This window comes from Mustela nivalis (genome assembly GCF_964662115.1).
Source record: "Mustela nivalis genome assembly, chromosome: 5".
NCBI classification, from domain to species: Eukaryota; Metazoa; Chordata; class Mammalia; order Carnivora; family Mustelidae; genus Mustela; species Mustela nivalis.
In genome coordinates this window covers 46,518,165-46,539,438 of record NC_139024.1, presented here as the reverse complement: position 1 = coordinate 46,539,438, position 21,274 = coordinate 46,518,165, and the positions used below count along the sequence as shown (strand labels likewise).

The 21,274-nt window shown below is 38.9% G+C and overlaps 1 protein-coding gene and 1 pseudogene across 3 annotated transcripts; both read left to right on the top strand.

Moving 5' to 3' along the window:
• The first annotated feature begins 1,226 nt into the window (after window positions 1-1,226).
• Window positions 1,227-16,638, top strand: LOC309864110 (peroxiredoxin-6-like; annotated as a pseudogene). The gene is made up of 4 exons: window positions 1,227-1,754; window positions 15,315-15,371; window positions 15,545-15,737; window positions 16,366-16,638. The product of its transcript is annotated as a peroxiredoxin-6-like (transcript).
• On the top strand, window positions 15,546-18,749 carry TPBG (trophoblast glycoprotein). Of its 2 annotated transcripts, none has more exons than XM_082732178.1 (2): window positions 15,546-15,737; window positions 16,453-18,749. In XM_082732178.1, the coding sequence occupies exon 2, from the start codon at window positions 16,789-16,791 to the stop codon at window positions 18,046-18,048; it is 1,260 nt and encodes a 419-aa protein (XP_082588304.1). In that variant the 5' UTR covers window positions 15,546-15,737; window positions 16,453-16,788; the 3' UTR covers window positions 18,049-18,749. The 2 variants fall into 2 exon arrangements, with proteins under 2 accessions (XP_082588304.1, XP_082588305.1); XM_082732179.1 differs by lacking the exon at window positions 15,546-15,737 and adding an exon at window positions 16,144-16,293.
• Window positions 18,750-21,274: the final 2,525 nt, after the last annotated feature.

The following is a 21,274-nucleotide window of genomic DNA, read 5'->3' as shown; positions in this document are numbered from 1 at the left end:
CTTTTTGTAGCTCCTTTAAGTTTAGTTTTTTTATCTGAGCTTTTTTTTTGTTTCTTGAGGTAGGCCTATATCACTATGTACTTCCCTCTTAGAACTGCTTTTGTGTATCTCAAAGAATTTTGGTCTATTGTGTTTTCATTTTCACTTGTCTCCATATATTTTTTAATATCTTCTTTGGTTACTTCATTGACCCATTGTTGTTTAGTACCATGTTTTTAGCTTCCATTTGTTTGTGTTTTTTCAAGTGTTTTTTTTTTTTTCCTTGTGATTGATTTCTAATTTTATATTGTTGTGGTAAGAAAAGATGTATGGCATAATTTCAGCCTTGTTAAATTTACTGAGGCTTGTTTTGTGGTCTAACATGTGATCTATTCCAGAGAATGTTCCATGTGCAGTTGAAAAGAGTGTTTATTCTGCTCTTTTTGAATGGAATTGTAATATCTGTTAGGTTCAGCTGGTCTAATGTGTCATTCAAAGACATTATTTCCTTATTGATTTTCTTAAAGATAACTGGGTTATCTATTCAGTTATGTAAGTGGGGTAAAACTCCTTTACTATTATTGTATTTCCATCAATTTCTCTATGTTCACTAATATTTGCTTTATGTATTCAGGTGCTCCAATGTTAGGTACATAGATACTTACAATTTTTATATCCTCTTGCTGGATATCTCCTCTTTCATTTCTGATGGCTTTTTTTGTTTGTTTGTTTGTTTGTTTTTTCTTTTTTTCTTAGTCTAGCTAAAGGCTTGTCCATTTTGTTTATGTTTTGGAAAAAAAAACAACTCTTCATTTCATTGATCTTTTCTATTGGCTTGCTAGTTCCTAGTTTACCTATTTTTGCTCTGATCTTTGTTATTTCCTTCTTTTTGCTAGCTTTGGGCTTAGTTCTTTTTTAATTCCTTGAGATATAAATTTAGGTTGTCAATTTGAAATATTTCTTTTTTCTTAAATAGGCATTTATTGCCTTGCTTAGAATTGCCCTCATAGAACTGCTTTGACTTCCATCAAAAGAACCAGCTTGTCTGGCAGCTCCTGCTGTTGTACTGCCTCATCCTCCTACATCACTGCTCCTGCTATGGCTGGATGACTCCTTATTGGGGAGAAATCTCCCAGCTTTGAGGCCAATACTATCTGTGGCCACATCCATTTCCATGCCTCCCTGAGAGGTCACTCACATAGGGCATTCTTTTGTCCTATGCTTGAGACTTTACCCCACTGTGAACTACAAAGCTTGGCAGAGCAGCAAATCTGGCATCAAAATTTACCAAGAGTAATGCTAAAGCTGATAGCTCTTTTAATAGATGATGTTGAAGATCACCTTGCCTGGAGCAAGAGTATCAATGCTTACAATGGTTAGAAGTCCACAGAAATGTTACCTTTTCTGATCACTGATGATAAGAATCAGGAGTTTACTATCCTGTTGGGCATGCTGGACCCAGCAGAGAAGAATGAACAGGGCATGCCTGTGGCAGCTTGTGTGATGTTTATTTTTGGTCCTGATAAGAAATTGAAACTGTCATCCTCTATCTAGCTACCACTGCCAGAAACTTTGATGAGATTCTCAAAGTAGTTATTTCATTCAAGCTCACATTGGAAAAGAGAGTTGACACCCTGGTTAACTGGAGAAATGAAGACAGTGTGATGGTCCTTCCAACTATCCCTGAAGAGGTAACCAAAAAAATTTTCCCCAAACATGTCTTTACCAAGGTGTTACCATTTAGCAAGGAAAGACCTCTGCTACACTCCTCAACTGTAAGGTTCTCTGAGAAGTTGGTGCTGGAACTGCTTGCTTAGCACAGTGAGCCAGAGGACAGTAGCTGCTAATCATGTTTTCCTGCAGCAGCAATTTTGTAAAAACATCCGGGTATCATCCAAAAAAAAAAAGAATTGCTTATGTTGCAGTTTGGTATGTTGTGTTTCCATTTTCATTTGTTTGAATATATTTTTTGTTTTTCCTTTTGATTTCTCCTTTGATCCATCTGTTGTTCAGAAGTGCATTGTTTAATTTCCACATGTATTTGTAAAATTTCCATCTTCCTTCCTGTTACTGATTTCTCATTTCATATCATTGTGTTTGGAAAAAATACCTGGTATGATTTCAGTCTTAAATTTGTTAAGACTAGTTTTGTGGCCTAATATACAAGCTGCTCCAGAGAATGTTCCATATGTGTTTGAAAAGAAAATGTATTCTGTTGCTGCTGGATGGGATATTTTGTATATGTCTGTTAGGCACACTGGATCAAAAGTGTAGTCCAAGTCCAATATTTCCTTATTATATTTTCTGTCTGGATGGTCTATATATTGTTGAAAGTGGGGCATTGAAGTCCTCAACTGTTATTGCACTGTCCATTTCTGTCTTCAAATCTGTTAAAATTTGCTTAATCTAGTTAGGTGCTCCATTGAGGGTGCATATATGTTGTATACTACTGATGAACTGACCTCTTTATTATTATATAATGATGTTCTTTGTCTCTTGTTAGAGCTTTTTTTTAACTTAAAGTCTAATTTTTTTTAATAGAAGTTTATCTTATTTTTTCATTTTCATTTGTATGGTAAGTCTTTTTTCACCTTCCAGCCTCAGCCTATGTGTGTTTCTAAAGCTGAAATAAGTCTCTTGTAGACATCACATAGTTGGACCTCATTTTTATTTTATCCATTCAGTGACACTGTCCTTTGGGAAATTTAATTCATTTATAGTTAATTATCGACAGCTAGGGACTTACTATTGCCATCTTGTTAATGTTTTGGGTGGGGGGTGTTTTGTGGGTTCCTTTGATCTTTTCTTCCTCTTTTGCTATCTTTCTTGTGATTTGATGATTCTCTGCACTGGTATACTTTGATTCCTTTTTTTTTTTTTTTCTGAATCCATTTCAGGCTTTCGCTTTGTGGCTACTATGAGGCTTACATAAAACATCTTAAACTTATAATAGTCTACTTTAAGCAGCTAACAAAATAACTTTGATCACATACAAAAACTCTATCCTTCTATTCATCTCATTTTATATTTTTGATGCCACAATTTGTATCTTTTTATATTGTATGTCCACTAAAAATTATTGTACTTACAGTTGTTTTTAATACCTTTGTTTTCTTTTATACTGGAGTTAAGCAATTTGCACACCACCAATATAGTATTAGAGCATTGTGAACTTGACTATATATTTACTTTTACTAGTGAGTTTTACATTTTCATGCTTTTATGTTACTAAACAGTGTCCTTTTATTTCAGCTTAAGAAATCCCTTTGTCATTTCTTATAAGACAGAGCTCGTGGTGATAAACTCTCTCAGCTTTAGCTTATCTGGCAAAGTCTTTAATTCTTCATTTCTAGGGGTGCCTGGGTGGCTCAGTAAGTTAAGTGTCTGCCTTTGGCTCAGGTCATGATTCCAGGGTCCTGGGATCGAGCCCCATGTTGGGCTCCCTGCAGGAAGTCTGCTTCTCCCTCTCCCCCTCCTTGTGCTCTCTCTCTCTTGCTCAAATAAATAAAACCTTCAAAAAAATTCATTTCTGAAGGACAACTTTGCAAAGTATTCAAATATTCATGTTGGCACTTTGTATATATCATCCTACTCTCCCCTGGCCTTCAAGGTGTCTCTTTTTTTTTTTAAAGCTTAATCAAAGAGCCACCCAGGTGCCCATGCAAGGTTTCTGCTGAGAAATCCTATCATAGTCTGCTGGGTGTTCCTTGTATGAGAGGAGTTTCCTTACTTTTGCAGTTTTCAAAATTCTCTTTGTCTTTGATTTTTTGACAGTTTTATTATCATGGGTCTCAGTGAATTCCTCTTTGGGTTTTATCTGTATGGGAATCTATGAACTTCAGGTACCTGGATGTCTTATCTCTGCACAGATTTGGGAAGTTTTATTTCTTTAAATGAGCTTTTTGCCTCCTTTTCTCTCTCTTCTGCTTCTGGGACTCCTGTATTATGAATATTGTTTTTTCTGATGGTGTCCCATAATTCATTCAGGTGTTCTCCACTTTTTTTCATTCTTCTTCTTTACTCTCAGCAGACTGGATAATTTTAAATACCTTGTCTTTGAGTTCACAGATTCTTTCTTCTGCTTAATCAAGTCTTCTGTTGATGCTTACCATTGCATTTTCATTTCATTCATTATATTCTTCATCTCCAGAATTTGTTCTTTCTGCTTTGTTCTTTTTTTATGATTTCTATCTTTCTGCTGGCTTTCCTATTTTGTTCATGTATTGTTTTCCTGATTTCAGTAAGTAGTCTGTTTTCTGTTATAGCTTGGTGAGTTTCCTTAAAACAATTATTTTGAAAATTATTTTTTTGGCCAGAGAATTCATAGATTTCCATTTATTTGTGGTCACTTACAGGAAAATAATTATGTTCTTTTGGTAGTGTAATGTTTCCTTGCTTTTTTGTGTGGTTCTTGAAGTCTTGAATTGCTGTCTTCTCATTTGAAGGAGTCACCTCTTCTAGTCTTTACTGACTGGCTTCAAGATATAAATAACCTACATTAGTCACAGTCCAGTTTGGAAGTCTGAAGGTTTTTTCTCAGAGGTCTTCTATGAATGTGTCTACTCCAAACATATTATTCTCTCTTGGGGGAAGTTTTAAGATTCTCTGTTCTCTCTTGATCCTGCAAAACTGTATTGGGTGCTGAGAGTCTCCTATTTATGTTTTCCCTAGAGTAGCACCTGTAAATGTTCATATTTGTGAGCATTTTTCCAATCTCACAGAGTCAGGCTGGCTTTCTGCATTTAGTTGTTTGCAAAGGCTCTTTTTTACTGTCTGAGGAATCATGTGCTGGTAGCTGGCCCTGGGGGTTGGGATGGTAAGAAGGTGTGGGTGAGATGGGGTTATCTATGGGTCAGTTGTGGGGGTCTATAGGGAAGATGTTCCCAGCGGCTTGGGGGTAGGCTTCCTGATGGAGTTTGCAAGTCAGTTAATAGAAAAAGTCATTAATGATATCCCTTTAATGAGTCTGGAGCCCTGGCTGCAGGGTTAGTTTTTGAGGTCAGTCTCTGAAATGTGTTTTGACCTTAGGGGGTTCTTAGCTCTCTAACTCTCTATAGTGAACTAGCCGGCCTATGATTCTGAGGAGCTATTGTTTTTGAGTGCCCTTAATTTAAAAAATAAAGTGCTAATTTCTTCAATATATACAAATCAATTAGAAAAAGAAAAATTCCATTGGAACAAAATGGGCAAAAGATATGAACATATGGAGTTAAAAGGAAATATTTGTGGTTTTAAAACATATAAGGAAATTATCAATCTCACTATTAATGAGACAAAAATACAAATTAGAGCTATACAAAGATTATATTTTCATGTGCAAGATTGGCAAGGATGAAAAAATGATAACACAGTCCCAACACTGCTGGTGAGAATATAAATTGTTACAATAATCTCTGAGTAGTGCTTTGACAATACCTATCAAAATCACAAAAGCCCATATCCTTAAACCACTTCTAAGACTTACCCTGGAGATATACTGGCAAATGTGAAGATGACATATACACTCATTAGTCACTGCTGCACTGTTTGTAATAGCAAAGAGCAGAAACCCTTCTAATATGGGGTTGTTTAAATAAATTATGTCACATCAGTTTGTGGTAGATTGCACAATAGCCCCATTTCATCAGATTTTCCTCTGTATGAGTCCTTCACTGTGTCATTTTGTACTGCTCTCCCACCATGGATGGGATATAATTCCCAGCTCTTTGGCTTTAGCACATGATTTGCTTTGGCTGATAGCATACTGACAGATGTAATGCCAACAGTATTTTGAAAAGGACTTACCTGGATTGGGCTTGCCTTCTCTTGTTCTTCTACACTTGTCAGGAGAAGAACATGGAACATGCCTAGGCTGTTCCACTCATCTTTTGGAGGAAGGTAATAGCCACTTGGAGAGGAACTGTCTTCAAATAAGCTGTCTCAGTCAGGCTCAGCCTAGAGTAGAGCACGCCAGTCAATTTCTATAAGCACAAGCAAACCCAGATTAGCAGAGTTAACCAACCAAGTCCAACTCAGATTATCCAATCCTGCAGGTGCATACACTGTACCTGCAACAAATTGTTTCAGAATTTGTTTCAATTCTTTGAAACAAAGAATTGTTTCAAGCCACTGAGTTTTGAGATGGTTTATTACACAGCAATAGATAGCTCATACACTGTGCAATGGATACTATCTACCCATAAGAGAGTTCTTTAGTACAGTAATAGGAATAGTCTCTGACATTTATGGTTCAGCTAAATTAAGTCCAGAACAATGTGAAGTATTCAAAATCATTTGTAAAAATAAATTTGCATACATGTGCATAATCTATGACTAGAAGGATACACGAGAAAAGCTGATATTACTTTGATGCCTGTGGAAAGGTTATCCAGATAGCTGAGGGGCAGGAGGAGTGAAAGACTTTTCCTTGTATACCTTTTGTTACTTCTTAATTTTCAACTGTTTAAAGGGATTATGAGTGTTAAAAAATAAATTAAAGTATTTTTAAAAACTCAGGCTATTCCGGGTGCTCCAAATTCTTCTAGCAACTAATAGAGCAGAAAAAAATTCTGGCATCATTAGATTTTTCTTCCTTTAAAAATGTCATTTTTTTTTTATATACATAAGTGATTGTGGGATTTTTTTTTTTTTTTACTGTTCCCTAAAATCGGGAGTTTCAGCAGTATCTGTCTAGCTGCACAGCTCTAGTGTATTATTATTTCTTGTTAACTAGTATATGTAAGGAACTCTTAATTAAAACTCAATCACATAGGGTGCCTGGGTTGCTCAGTCAGTTAAACTTTGGAATCTTGATTTCAGCTCAGGTTATGATCTCAGGGTCATGGGATAGAGCCTTGTATCCAGCTCCACACTGAGTGTGAAGTCTGCTTGAGATTCTCTCTCCCTGTCTCTCTGTCCCTCCCTGCACACAATCTCTCTCTCAAATAAATAAATAAATCTTAAAAAAAAAAAAATGAAACTCAACCTCATGAAAACAAATGGCCTAACTCAGAAAATGGGCAAATGAACTGATCAGACGCTTCATGAAAGAAGATACAAAGGTGGCAAATAAAAACATTAAAAGGTACTTAATATCACTGACCAATGAAAAGCAAAATGAGATATTATTACACATCTTTCAGAATATCTAGAATTAAAAAGTCTAATCATGTCAAGTATTAGAAATATGTGGGCCAACTGGAAATTTTCGCTACTGGTGGTAATGTAAAATAGTGAAACAACTTTGGAAACCAGTTTGGCAGTTCCTGAAAAAGTTAAAAATGAATCTACCATATGACTTAACCATTCCATCTCTTGTTATTTACCCAAGAGAAAGGAAAGCATATGTCCACACAAAGACTTGAACATGAGTTTTTATCAGAGCTTTATATAAAATAGCCCCAAACTGGAAACAGACTGAATATTCATCAATAGGTAAAGGAATAAACAAAATATCCTATACCCATACCAGGAAATACTACTCAGTTAAAAAAAAGGAGGGAATGAAATATTGATACTCATAACAACATAGATAAATCTAAATTAAGTATGCAAGTGAAAGAAGCCAGATAAAAGAGAGCTGATAGTGTATGGTTGCATGGGGGTGGGTTTGGGTGGAGGTAACATGAGATGGAGGGATTATTAAAGGTCATGAGGAAACTTTTGAGGGTGATAAATATGTTCATTTTCCTTACTCAAGGGTATATACATAAGTCAACACTTACCAAGTTACACTTTAATTATATGCAAAAGAAAATTGAAAAAGAAACCAAATGTTCAGATTTGTAAACTGAGCAGGCTTTTGTTATACTATGTGTTTTCTATATTTAATAACAAAATATTTACATTGAATTTACATTGAAATGACTATTTACATTTAATTAAAAAAACTAGATTTCCCATCTTCTGCAAATTGATTGAATAAACTAGTGGAAACAAGTTTTCAGGAAAACGGGCCCTTGCCTCTTTTATTCACCGTTGCATTTTCAGTTCTCAGTACAGTACCTAGAAGTACTCATCATACACTTCAAAATTATTCATCTAATAAATCATGATTAAATCAGCTTATTCATAACTACTGGGTCTTTTCTTATTTTAAAGAAGCTTCCAGTTCTTTACGGTAAAGCTTGGAAATTATGGAAATTTTAAAGTGATTGCCCATACTGTGGTATGTAGTTGCTAAGATTATAAGAAAACTCTATCTACCTATCCATCCATCCATCCTATATATGTTTGCATTCAGGCAACTTGTACCAATGAAGTTCTATTGGTTGCTTATAGGTGGCACCCTGTCTGATTATTGAACACTTATTAGTCCATGTTTGCATTCACCATACTGATTGTAAACTATTTTGAATATCATCCCTTCACAAATGTCATCACATCAATATTCTTGAATTCAAGTATTTCTTGATGCTACACAACACTCCAGAAGGTTTTAGTTCAAGTTCAGTATAGGCATACTTTGGCATCACCTCTGCACCTAAATCTTTTATTCTACCATCATCCATACCACTCAGGTCGTATGATTTGACACTGGTTTGACTTTGTTTCCCTAGTTGAATTCAACTTCCATTTTTTTTTTTCCCACTGACAAGGTGATATGATATATCTCTATTTCAAAATACATAATATATTTAGTCCTCTCTTCTTGGGCTTTTATATGGGGATCTAAAGTAAATCTGAAAAACATTCACTTACTGGCTTCAAATATTTCAAGCAGTTCTAGTAGGCAACTTATTAACCTATGTACTTTAGCTCACTGAATAAGACTTATAAAATACATTAGAGAAGCTTGGGTCTCGTATCCAAGATTTGGCCCAAGTCTGTCTGCTGAACCTCTGCCATGGACATGCAATAGATTGTCTGTCAATTTGCCAGGATTTGAAATTTTTTAAAGGAGAATTTCTGGCTTTGGAGGTGGCTCTGTTTGGAAGACAAAGTAAGTACCACCAAAAAAAAGCAGATTAATAAACATTTATTGAACTGTATTAAATTTAATTGAAATTAATTGAATTTGGATGATGGCTACAGTTGCAACTGTTCCCATTTCTTGACTGTATTCCAGTTTTGGTTTAGAACCCAGTTTGCGCAAGGTCTACAGAAATGGAAAAACTTCAATGTCACCTTCAAAGTTGAATTACCTTATATTAGAAAAAAGAGTATTAGGTAATATCACTGATTTAAATATTTACTTGTAATTTCCTTTGAAAAAAAATAATTTCAACAAAATCAGGTAGATTTTCCTTTAAACAAAATTCACTATTTTATCCTTTACTCTAGGTATTTTTCACCTTCTTACAGCTAAATTTGACTCTTCATTTTAGAAATACTAGAATTTCTGGACATCACTGAAAATACAGAAATTACAATGTTTTAATTTTTAGAATGATAAATGTCTGTATTCCCACCTCCATACTGAATAAGTCACCATATCTTATAGAGTCTAGCTCTTAAATATCTGTATAGGTTGTTTTCATCCCTTTTAAAACTAATGTTTTGGGGCGCCTGGGTGGCTCAGTGGGTTAAAGCCTCTGCCTTCGGCTCGGGTCGTGATCCCAGGGTCCTGGGATGGAGCCCCACATCGGGCTCTCTGCTCAGCAGGGAGCCTGCTTCCTCCTCTCTCTCTCTGCCTGCCTCTCTGCCTACTTGTGATCTCTGTCTGTCAAATAAATAAATAAAATAAAAAAAAACACTAATGTTTCCTTTTTAAAACAAGTATTTTATGAAACCCCCCTTTACAAAAAATTTATGTTCACACATAAATTTTAAGTATATACTATATTAACAATAATATAAAGGAGAAATTAAAGGAGAATACTTAAATATTAAATAATATTAATAACCTATAAATGTTTGGGTATAACTATATTAGAACACCTAATGTGGTGGTAATATACTTCCATCTCTTTACAAATAGGCTAATATTTAAGAGAAAGTAGACCAATATTCAAATAAACAGTGACAATTTTTCTTTATATTAGAGATTTTGAAGTAAGATTCACCGTGGATGCAATAACTACAAATGCAAACTGATACAGTTGGGTTATATTGGTGATTTAAATAGCATGAGTAGCCAAGCTGTCAGAAATAAAATTTTGTAACGTTCCAAACAAAGCAATATATGTTCTTCCTTCAATGAACATGGCAGCCTCATTCCTGTAAAATTCAGTGTGTATTAAAAATTATACTATAAGTATTTACAGCTTCTATGTAAAATGGAGTTGTTTCTAGGCTGAAATGATTAAAATCTGGCTTTTCACCTATAAGAATGTCTAGATGGATATTTGAATGTTGTGTGGGAAGCAGAACTTTTCATTGCATATTACTATCCCTCTGATTACATTATGTCTAATATCTCCGGCTTCTACACACTAAATGTCAATCAGGGACAGCCAGAAAATGCCTCTGCAAATATCCAAAATGTCCACCAGAGGCAGTGTCACTCTGTTAAGAACTACTGGTCTATCTCATCTGTTACTGCCTTGCCAATCTTTTACCACTATTTTAGTTGGGTTTTGTTAACAACTAGCACTTGGACCTCCCAAATTCTCTCCCTGTCCTTATCTTTTCTTTTCTTTCTTTTTTTTTTTAATATTTTATTTATTTATTTGACAGAGATCACAGGTAGGCAGAGAGGAAGACAGAATGAAAAGGTAAGCAGGCTCCCTGCTGAGCAGAGAACCCAATGTGGGGCTCCATCCCAGGACCCTGGGATCATGACCTGAGCCAAAGGCAGAGGCTTTAACCCACTGAGCCACCCAGGCGTCCTGGCCTCAGTCTTTTCTGCTCATATTTCATCCTTCAAACAGATAGCAAAAGTGATCTTCCTGAAGGACACATTTTAGAATGCATCTAAAAATTCACCTAAAATCTGGTCCTGTCATTTCCCATCTTGAGTATGGTCAGACGCTCCCAGGCACTATAGGATGAACTCGGACATTTTAGAATGGAGAGAAGCAATCTGACGTTGTATTTCAAATCTGACCTTGTACTACTCCTTCCAATGTGTGCTGTGCTCTTCTCCTTGTACTCTCTTTAACTGAACAAGTTCTCTGAGTCCTTCCACCAACGTGCCCATCATTGGTCTGATGAGTTATTAATAACTCAAAGTGTTATTTAAGCATTGCTTCCCCAGTGAAGCCTTCTTCAGACAATCTCCCCACAGTGCCCCTGACTCTGGTGCACACCATGTTTTATAACTCTTAGACAGTCTGCCTCTGCCACTACACAGTGAGTTTAATCTGACAGTAGGGATTTTTGTTATCCACTTTGTACCCCAAGAGCATCAACTAGGTAGCGGCCATATGGTAAGCTCTTAAAAAGTTAAACTTTGGGGGTTCCTGGGTGGCAAAGTTGTTAAGTGTCTGCCTTCAGCTCAGATGAAGGGTCTGGGATACCAGGGTCCTGAGATCGAGCCCCACACTGAGCCCCACACTGGGCTCCCTGCTTGGTGGGAAGCCTGCTTTTCCCTCTCCCACTCCCCCTGCTTGTGTTCCTGCTCTCCCTGTGTTTCTCTCTGTCAAATAAATAAATAAAGTCTTTAAGAAAAAAAAAAAGTTAAACACTTTTAAAATTGAATGATTCTGTAATGTTACTGTAATGTTAGCTATTTATGTTCTGCAGATCACCATGTAATTTATTAACCTTTCAATATTTTTTCTTGAAGAATCACATATTTCCATCCAGTTTAAGTCCCCATCTATTACAGCATTTTATCTTGTTCTTTCTTTAGTATTTTAGTATTTATCTTTATTTTAGTATTTATCTTTATTTATCTTTAGTATTTTATTTTTTTCTTCGATTTTACTTTTATTTAACTTTACCTAATTTATTTAATTTAGCTTTATTTAGTTTTTTACTAAATCTACCCTCTTTATGTATCTTAGACAAGAAGCCCATTTCTTCCTAAAGTGATTTGGAATCAGCTCATGAAAAGAGTTTTGTTTTCTTTCATTAACAATTTATGAGACGGATGCGCTACCTACTGTGCTAACAAGGCACCTTTTCATTAACAATTTAAAAAATATATTTTTTTTTACTTGAGTGGATATATATAACCTCATGTTGATTGTTTGGTTTTAAGTGTTGGTTCATGGTTTTATGACATATGTGCTTGATGTTAGTCACCAATACTTGATTTTGTTTTAGATATTTTTCAGATTTGAGAGTACTTACCTTTATCAATTATTTTGCTAATTTAAGGCAGAGACTAAAATGAAGTAGTCTTAAAAAATGTTGATGGTTGTCCATGCTGTACTACTGGGCTTTCTTCTGCCTCATGAGGGTGGCCATAATCAATCATCCTTTTTTTTTTTTTTTTTTTTTAAATACACATTATTCCTTGCCTTCCTAGGACTTAACAGCAATATTTCAACGAGTTACTAATGACTTTCTTTTGGGTCATTAGAATAAAAGCGGATCCTGTAGAAACAATTGAAATAAATGACAGTACAGACACATTTTCCTAGAGGCTACAAAGTACCTATTGAAATACACTAATTGGTTCTTCTCCATTAGGACATTCAGATTTTCCTTTTATTTCATTTTGGAGTGAAAGAATAAGTGGGAAACAAATGTGCTCTGAAATCCTCTGTCCTGCTCTAGAGCATGAAAATAGCATCTCACACAAAAATTTTTCAAGCTGTCAGGAGTAAGGCAAGTATGATAATTTAAGATCATTAAATGCTTAAGACAATCAAAATAAAATGGATCCTAGTAAGCTTTTCTCACTTGGAGGAAACTTCTTAAAAAGTAGCTACTGATCTAAATGTCTTTCAATAAGTAATTAAAAAAAATGTGGTATAACAATTCAAAGCATGGAATATTTTGCAGTCTTTAAAAAAGAAGAAAGCAAATCTATATGTATGGACATAGAATGATATATAGTTGTCCTAAAATAAGAAAAATTATGAATAATACTTATACTATGATCCCATTCATATAAAAATAGTAGAAACAGAAGTAAAATATATATAAGAGAGAAGAGATTGGAAAGACACACATCAAAGTGCAGTCAATGCTGTACACTGAATTAGTTTCTATTTCTACTGAATTAGTTTCTATTTCTTCCACCAGGTTATGAGTTCCTTGGCTGCCAGATCAAATAAGAGGATGCCCAATTAAATTAGAATTTCAAGTAAACAATGGATGATGATGATGATTTTAGTTATATCCCAATATTATATCTCAAATATTACACAGGACATAATTATACTAAAAAACTATTCCTTATCTGAAATTCAAATTAAACTGGATGCCCCGAATTTTATTTGCTAATTCTGGCAATTCTATTTTAAGGACCATAAACTCTTCATCCTTGTACTCTTATCATTAGCATACTTAAAGGCATATAGTGGTTGCATAATAAATCCTGAGAGGGAGAGGAATTGAGGAGAGTACAATAACAGGCTATTTTGCTAAGTCTATTATGTATATATCTCAATCCTAATGGAAATGCCTTGAAGTTTTATTACTGTCCCTATTTTACAGAATAAGAAACAGAGGTATTCAAAAGTCACACACAGTTAATGAGGAAGTTAGAAATGACCCCAAGTTTCTGGGTCCTGATTTAATAGCCATAACCAACTGCCAGCTGCCAGGAGGAAAAGGGAGAAAAGGGGAAAGAGAACCAAGGGTGAGGCTTTGGTTCCTTCTCACCCTTAGTAGCTCAGCAGGACTGCACAAACCCAACCTTGCCAGAGGTGGAATGTGGTATATATAGGAGAGACAGACAAATCTGGGCCTGGCCCTCTATCCACCACTCCACCACTCATGCAAACAAGTCACATAATTTATTTTGACTTCAATTTTCTTGTCTGGATTAAGAGGATCTACCTGACCACTGCCACGATAAGCACAGCAGATAATTTCTATAAAGTGATCAGCACAAGGTTTAGCCAGTGAAAGAATACTCAGTCAAAGCTAGTTATTATTGGCCCAGAACCCCAGTTTTTTCATTTGTAAAACAGAGTAACATCAATAACAAGACAGTGATATCCATATTGCCAAGCTGATTTGAGGATCAGATGAGAGGTATATTATCTTTCTAAATTCTAAAGCGCTTCCCATTTTCCTTGAGTACTTGCCCTTTAGACAGAACTGAGTTAATACCACGCCAAAGCAGTACTACAATTTTTCCCGAGTAATTCATTTTCTTTTAAAAATTATCATACAGTAAAATCCACTCTTTGGTGTATAAAGTTTTGTGAATTTTAGCCCATATAGATTTATGTAACCTCTACCCCAGTACAGATACAGAACATGACTATAGTTTTTGAGATTTTTTCAAAGTGTTTCATATTCTTGTTGCAAAACTCTAAAAAAAAAAAAATAATTTAGATAGCCATGAAGATACAAATTAACAAAACTGGCTTTTTGTACAAATCTATGCAGCCTCCCACCCCTCTAGGTCTTGTCTGGGCCATTTTTGCTGTTGGTCCTGCAGAATGTCTTTCCACAAAATTCATCAGTCATGGGCTTGAGAGTTGGGACATTTCTTCAAGCTAAAGGCCCAAGGCACAGGCACAGACTTCAGCATTCTTTATTTGTTCTTTTTTTATATGACCTTCCAGAACTTACTATTTCCTCTACTTGCCATTTGCTCTCACAAATGAAGAGAACTGTCAAATGAAGGTCTGGAACACCAGCACCTTCTCACCCTTTCCGGAAAATTATTGAGGATACAGAGTTACTGAGAGAGCAAGGGTGGAGACTTCAGGACCCTAAACCTCTCCAATATAACAGCTCCTCCAGGCAAAAAAAAATTTAAGCTATCCCTTCCCCAGCGGCATCCTCTCCATCTCCCCAGCCTGCCCCGCACCCCCTGGGAGAACAGACTTCTGGACCAAACTTCTGTGCTCCAAGAGCGGCCACCTCCCATCCCCCACTCCACCTCGTGGGCTCTGTTTAGGCAATTTGCACTGACACACCGTTGCCACATCCACTTTTCTGGGTGACTCAAGTCATTGCTATTTGCTTTTTCTTTCTAGGATGCTTTGGCTGCTGTGCTTTCCCTCTGCTTTTAATTTGGGGAGGAGAAAAGCTAATGAATCAAGAATGAATCTCCCTCCAGTAATCCCTTTCAACCGCTCCCTCCCCCCCAAAGTTGGCTCCCTCTGTTCTCAAGTTCCGTAACTACCCAAGAAGTGCGGGGGCGGAACAGGTGGGGACGCAGAATTACACCTAAACCTCAAGTTGGCATGTAAGATATCACTTTTCTGGGAAGACTTTTCTGAAGCTCCCCTGCAGCTTGGTGAGCGTTTTTGCTGCTGCCGCTGTGCATTTTCTGCCCATTTCTTGATGCTGCTGCTTCTCGTTGCTCTGTCACGCCGAAATCTATTTTGTTACGGCCCTAGGTGCCTAAATCAGGGTGAATTCCACGAGACTTACCAGCGGTTTTCTTGCTGTCCAAGGTAAATACACTAGGCAAAATGAGGAACCACCAAAGGATACAGGGGAAGGGGGGAGAGAAAGGGATTCCCTCACCTATTCGGGCACATTCCTTGTTAATTTCTACCAGAAGGAGGCGCGCGGCCCAGATCCCCCCAGTCTCCTTTCTTAAATCCCCCTACTAAGGGCTGCCAAGGTTGGCCGCACGGAGGGAGAGATCCCTCCGGCAGGCCTGGCTCTCCCCCCGCCCCCCGGGTTGGTTTTTCCCAGCTGCGGAGGTTGGGCCAGGGGCTGGGGTGCGAGGAGAGTCGGCGCGCCGCATCGCGGAGCGGAGAAGTCGCGGAGACTCTGGTGGGACTGAGTTGTCTCCGGAGGTGACGGGCGCGGAGGTGAGCTGTGGGGAGCAAGCGGCGAAGGCGAAAACCCGGAGGCGGCGCCGGGCCCCTTCCCATCCTCTGGAGAGAGAGTAGCGTAGGTCCCAGGGTCCCCCAGCCGCTTTGTTCGCGGCCTCTCCCCTCCTCTTTGGAGATGACTTGATCCCCTCTGGGATCCGAGGGGATCGCTGGGGCGCGGGCCAGGGGCCGAGGAGTGGGGGGCGACAGCTGTAAGGTCCTCCACTTCCTGCTAATCCGGGAAGGTACCAAAAGAGATCAAAAGACTCCTGTAACCTGAAACTTCCCTCCCATCCAAACCTGGCCCGGGAAAGGTCCGGGCAGGCGCGGAGACCCCGGAAGGCAGGTCGCCGCGGAGGCGGCGGGGGAAGGAGCTGGGAGAGTGAGAAGTTTGGTCGGGGAGGCGCAGGGGATTAAGCGAGAAGTTAGAGGCGGGGGACGAATCTGATCGGGAAAGGAGGAGGGCGGGAGCCTGGAAGGGTATATCTAGTGTGGGCCTGGGCAGAAGGAAGACTTTATGCTGGGTGTCTCGGGACACGCGTCCCTCTCGCGGGTAAGGATGTGCGTGGGACTGGGGAGGCGAAACCTGGACGGGTTTTCGGAGGGAGTCTCGGGGACCAAGTAGGGACGACTGGGCTTGGAGAGTCCGGTTCCCGAACTCCGGGAGCTGCAGCCGCCGCCGCTCCTCACGCTTCTCTCCCGCCTGTCTCAGGTCCCGGAGCGGATCAAGCGTGAGGCGCCAACAAAAGAGGCAAGGAGGTGCCACCCGGGGGCGGCGGCAGAAGAGCGGGAGGAGGAGCGCGGAGCTGAGAGTCCCGACCCGCCGTGCGTACTTTCTGGAGGGAAGGGGCGGGGGAATCGACCCCGGGAGGGGAACGCCCGGTGGCGAGGGGTTTAGCCAAGTTCCGGCCGCGGCGTCCCTCCTCCGCTCCCACGAGAGGAAAGTTTTCTCCAGACGCTTCCGGCCGGCCCGCACCCTCCGGACCCAGTCCCCGAGCCTTCGGAGCGGGCGCCGTCCCAGCCCAGCTCCGGGGAAAGCCGCGCCGCGATGCCTGGGGGGTGTTCCCGGGGCCCCGCCGCAGGGGACGGGCGGCTAAGGCTGGCGCGGCTGGCGCTGTTCCTCCTGGGCTGGGTCTCCTCTTCCTCTCTCACCTCCTCGGCGCCCTCCACCTCGTCGGCGTCGTTCCTGGCCTCGGCGGTGTCCGCCCAGCCCGCGCTGCCAGGCCAATGCCCCCAGCCCTGCGAGTGCTCCGAGGCTGCGCGCACTGTCAAGTGCGTTAACCGCAACCTGACGGAGGTGCCCGCGGACCTTCCCCACTACGTGCGCAACCTCTTCCTTACCGGCAATCAGCTGGCGGTGCTCCCCGCCGGCGCCTTCGCCCGCCGGCCGCCGCTGGCTGAGCTGGCCGCGCTCAACCTCAGCAGCAGCAGCCTGGAGGAGGTGTGCGCGGGCGCCTTCGAGCATCTGCCCAGCTTGCGCCAGCTCGACCTCAGCCACAACCCGCTGGTCAACCTCAGCGCCTTCGCCTTCTCGGGTAGCAACGCCAGCTTCTCGGCCCCCAGCCCCCTGGTGGAACTGATGCTGAACCACATCGTGCCCCCTGACGACAGGCGGCAGAACCGGAGCTTCGAGGGTATGGTGGCAGCGGCCCTACGAGCTGGCCAAGCGCTTCGCGGGCTCCAGCGCCTGGAACTGGCCAGCAACCACTTCCTCTACTTGCCTCGGGACGTTCTAGCCCAACTACCCGGCCTCAGGCACCTGGATCTGCACAACAACTCTCTGGTGAGCCTAACCTACGTGTCCTTCCGCAACCTGACACACCTAGAAAGCCTCCACCTGGAGGACAACGCCCTCAAAGTCCTTCACAATGGTACCCTGGCCGAGTTGCAAAGCCTGCCCCATGTCAGGGTCTTCCTGGACAACAATCCGTGGGTCTGCGACTGTCACATGGCAGACATGGTGGCCTGGCTCAAGGAGACAGAGGTAGTGCAGGGTAAAGCCAGGCTCACCTGTGCATTCCCGGAAAAAATGAGGAATCGGGCCCTCTTGGAACTCAACAGCTCCCACCTGGACTGTGACCCTATCCTCCCTCCATCCCTGCAGACTTCTTATGTCTTCCTAGGTATTGTTTTAGCCCTGATAGGCGCCATTTTCCTGTTGGTTTTGTATTTGAACCGCAAGGGGATAAAAAAGTGGATGCATAACATCAGAGATGCCTGCAGGGATCACATGGAAGGGTATCACTACAGATACGAAATCAACGCGGACCCCAGGTTAACCAACCTCAGTTCTAATTCGGATGTCTGAGAAACATTCGAGGACAGAACAAGGACAGCTATGCATGAGATGTAGACTTAAGCTTTATTCTGTCCTAGGCTTGCTCCACTTCCACCTTCCACTGTGGACACCGCTGACCTTGACTGAAAGCAGTGAAGGGAATTTGCTCCCTTGTTATGTGAAGTTTTTTGGTGTGTCCTGTTAATATAAGACGATGAAAAACTGTGCGTAGTGTTTTATCCTTTTCCTTTTCTTGGAACTCGACTCATGTGGAGGGATTTTTCGAGTTTTAGCATGAACGTGGACTCCTGGCTGTTTCTCTTAGTACAGTTCAAGGTGTAGCCAGTGTACCCACACAGATAGCATTCAACAAAAGCTGCCTCAACCTTTTTGAGAAAAAAACACTTTATTCATAAATATCGGTTTTATTCTCTTGTACCAAAATTGTGGGGAAAATAAATGCATTCCATAAACTGCCTGCAGATCTTAGCAAGCTCTTCAGAGTAACTCCATAGCCCACAGGAGCACCTGCATCCGAGAGCATGCTTATATTTTACTGTTCTACGTATTACAAAAAAATAACTTGCAACTTCAGATAACTTCTTTAACAAAGTAAACTACTTTTTTGGTTGCAGTTTATATGAAACTATACTGAAGTTTTTTTATAAACTGCATTGAGATCCAACAGACTAAATTGTTAAGAAAAACTTCAATAAAGATTCTTAAAAGAATTACAGCTGTGTTCAAGTTTGCTATTTGGAAAAAAAAAAGGATTGGGGCAATGATGTCAGAATGGTCTTGGTTTTGATGGTAATTGAGGTATTACTTGTATCTGAAAACAAAAGTGGAATAGTGTTTTAAGTAAATAGAATTTGGAAATAGTTTTGAGATGGTGGAACCTTTCAGGATTTAAATAGAGAATGTGAATATACATGTAATAGACTTATTGTAGTCTGAAAGTTAATGCTATTCATGAAACAATTTTGTAAGAGCATTATAAAGTTGGTAAGAGGGGAGAGTTCTGTATGATAAACAGCTCACAGTTCGGAGCTTTTTCTAGGCTAAGTTGTTAGAATGGAACAAAATTATTTACTTCATAAAATGTTCTATATGAACTTGTTCTATGGGTTTTTAGAGCAGAGTATGAAACAAATATAATGCAAATGTTTTAAAATGAAGTGTCTTAAAGACAATACTCTAAAACAAAAGATTAAAAATGTAAATTAAAAAAATTTCCTGAGCATAATGTAAATTGGAACTTAGATTTTCTTGAGAATACTTAAAAAAAAAACACACACACAACCATTTAAAATAGAATATACATGGTCAATAGTTTATAAGAGATCCTGCTTGTATGTTTAAAAAACCGTCATGACAGGATATGAATTTGAGGAACTAACCAGAGACAAAGGCCTACATCCATAAACAAGTGTCTTAATGAATCATAGGTTGTGTTCAGTTCATATTTAAGAATTGGGGAATCGAAATATTCCTCACCTCTACTTTATATTAGTATATACACCTGTGTGAAGAATAAATCACTGTAGGTGTAAATAACAGCAATTGCTTAATCAATTGATACAATCAGTAATGGACAAGATTTTATTCTTTTTTATTTTTCAGTTTATTGTATGCCAAGGAAGCCTAAAAGTAAATTCCATTACTCTCCAAGCTATTATATAAAGTGACATTAGCCATTATTGCTTAACATACAGTGTAGGTAAACTTGCATCAATAAATCTTAAGGCCTTTTTTCTCTTTAAATTTATTATGTTCTACAGTGCTTTATATTTGAAATAAAATTAACATTTCCATATGTTTATAAATGAAATAGGATTGCAGTCCTTTAGGTAGGTTCTAGAGATGTTTGCCTATTCCAGGACTTTGAGTTAAATTGAGAAGTTTTGAAAATAGGACTAAAAATTTATGAATCTTCCTTCTTTAGACTTTGTAGTCAGAATATGAAGTTCTAACTAGATTAAGTTTTGTAAGACTCATTTTATGATATAGTATTTATTATGTACAGGAGTTATTTCAGATACTATAATTAATTACCCAAGGAAAGGTTGAATATATGGTACTTAATATTCCATTAAACATTTTAAGTGTTCACCAGGAATTCATAAACTGGCTGACTGTCATTTCTTAGGAATAATAAAGATATTAACCTGCTAAAAATAGTAAAAATATCTAATACATAAGGGCACATATAGCATCTCAGAAATAAACTGATAGACTTTGGTAAGTCTGCTGATTCTGTGGAAAACAAATTGTAATGCTTGCAGTCTATTTAGAAGAATTTTTTCTTCTTCATCCCATGATAATCTTAGCAGTTAAAAACCAAGCTCTAGCTAAGATCCAGGAAAGCAGTAGATTTCCTTAGTCTAGTTTTTCTCATTCACTCACTGAAGCAGGATCCCGGATAAAGTGAGGGTGTTTTTGCCTGTTAGGTGAATGGCTTTTTTGAAGTTATGACTTCTTGCTTTTTCATCCCCTTGCTCCTTCCTTTGTATAAACTTCCCAGTTTGCTCTTGGTCTCTTTCCTGTCATATCACTCCTTGCTAGTCTCCATTACATGGCAATAGAACATTCCTTGGACAAAAAATATTACTGTTTGGAAACAATTGCTATTGTGCTATCATAATACTCTAAGTCTGTAAACTCCTAAGGCAGTCTGAGTTCCTTAGAAGATAGGTGCTATATAAATCCAATGAGTATAAGGGAATATAAGAAAAATGAAATAAAAGTATCATAACTTTAAGTGTTTTAAACACTGATCTTTAGTACCATTTTGCATTACTAATCCTAATCCATTTTTAAAAATTTATTTTATAAATTTGAAAATTTATTTAGGAAATTAAAGTATATTACCTACCAAAATAAGTTTTTGAGGAAGAAAGTTTTGAGGAAAACATGTTTCCTCTGTTTGAAACAAAGCAGGTTCAGTGGAAACACCCTTCATTTATCCTTTACAAGTTTCATTTGAAGAAAGTTAGAAAAAAATACTTAAAAATGTAAGCGCTTGATAAATCCCTCAATTTAAAAAGCTATTAAAATGTCCAATAAATTTCTATTTAAAGTGCAAGATTTCAGAATAATACACTATTTGACCCTGAATTGTAACCATCCCCTTTCCATGTAACCATTCAGTTTGATACATTAATATATATATATCATCAATTTTGCTGCCTCCTGTGATTCAGTGGTGACCTGTAAGGCACATTTGTACCTTATGGCTGATGGATTTTTCTGACAA

Excerpts from the sequence above, each read along its gene's own strand:
- TPBG (XM_082732178.1), top strand. The coding sequence starts at position 16,789 with ATGCCTGGGGGGTGTTCCCGGGGCCCCGCCGCAGGGGACGGGCGGCTA.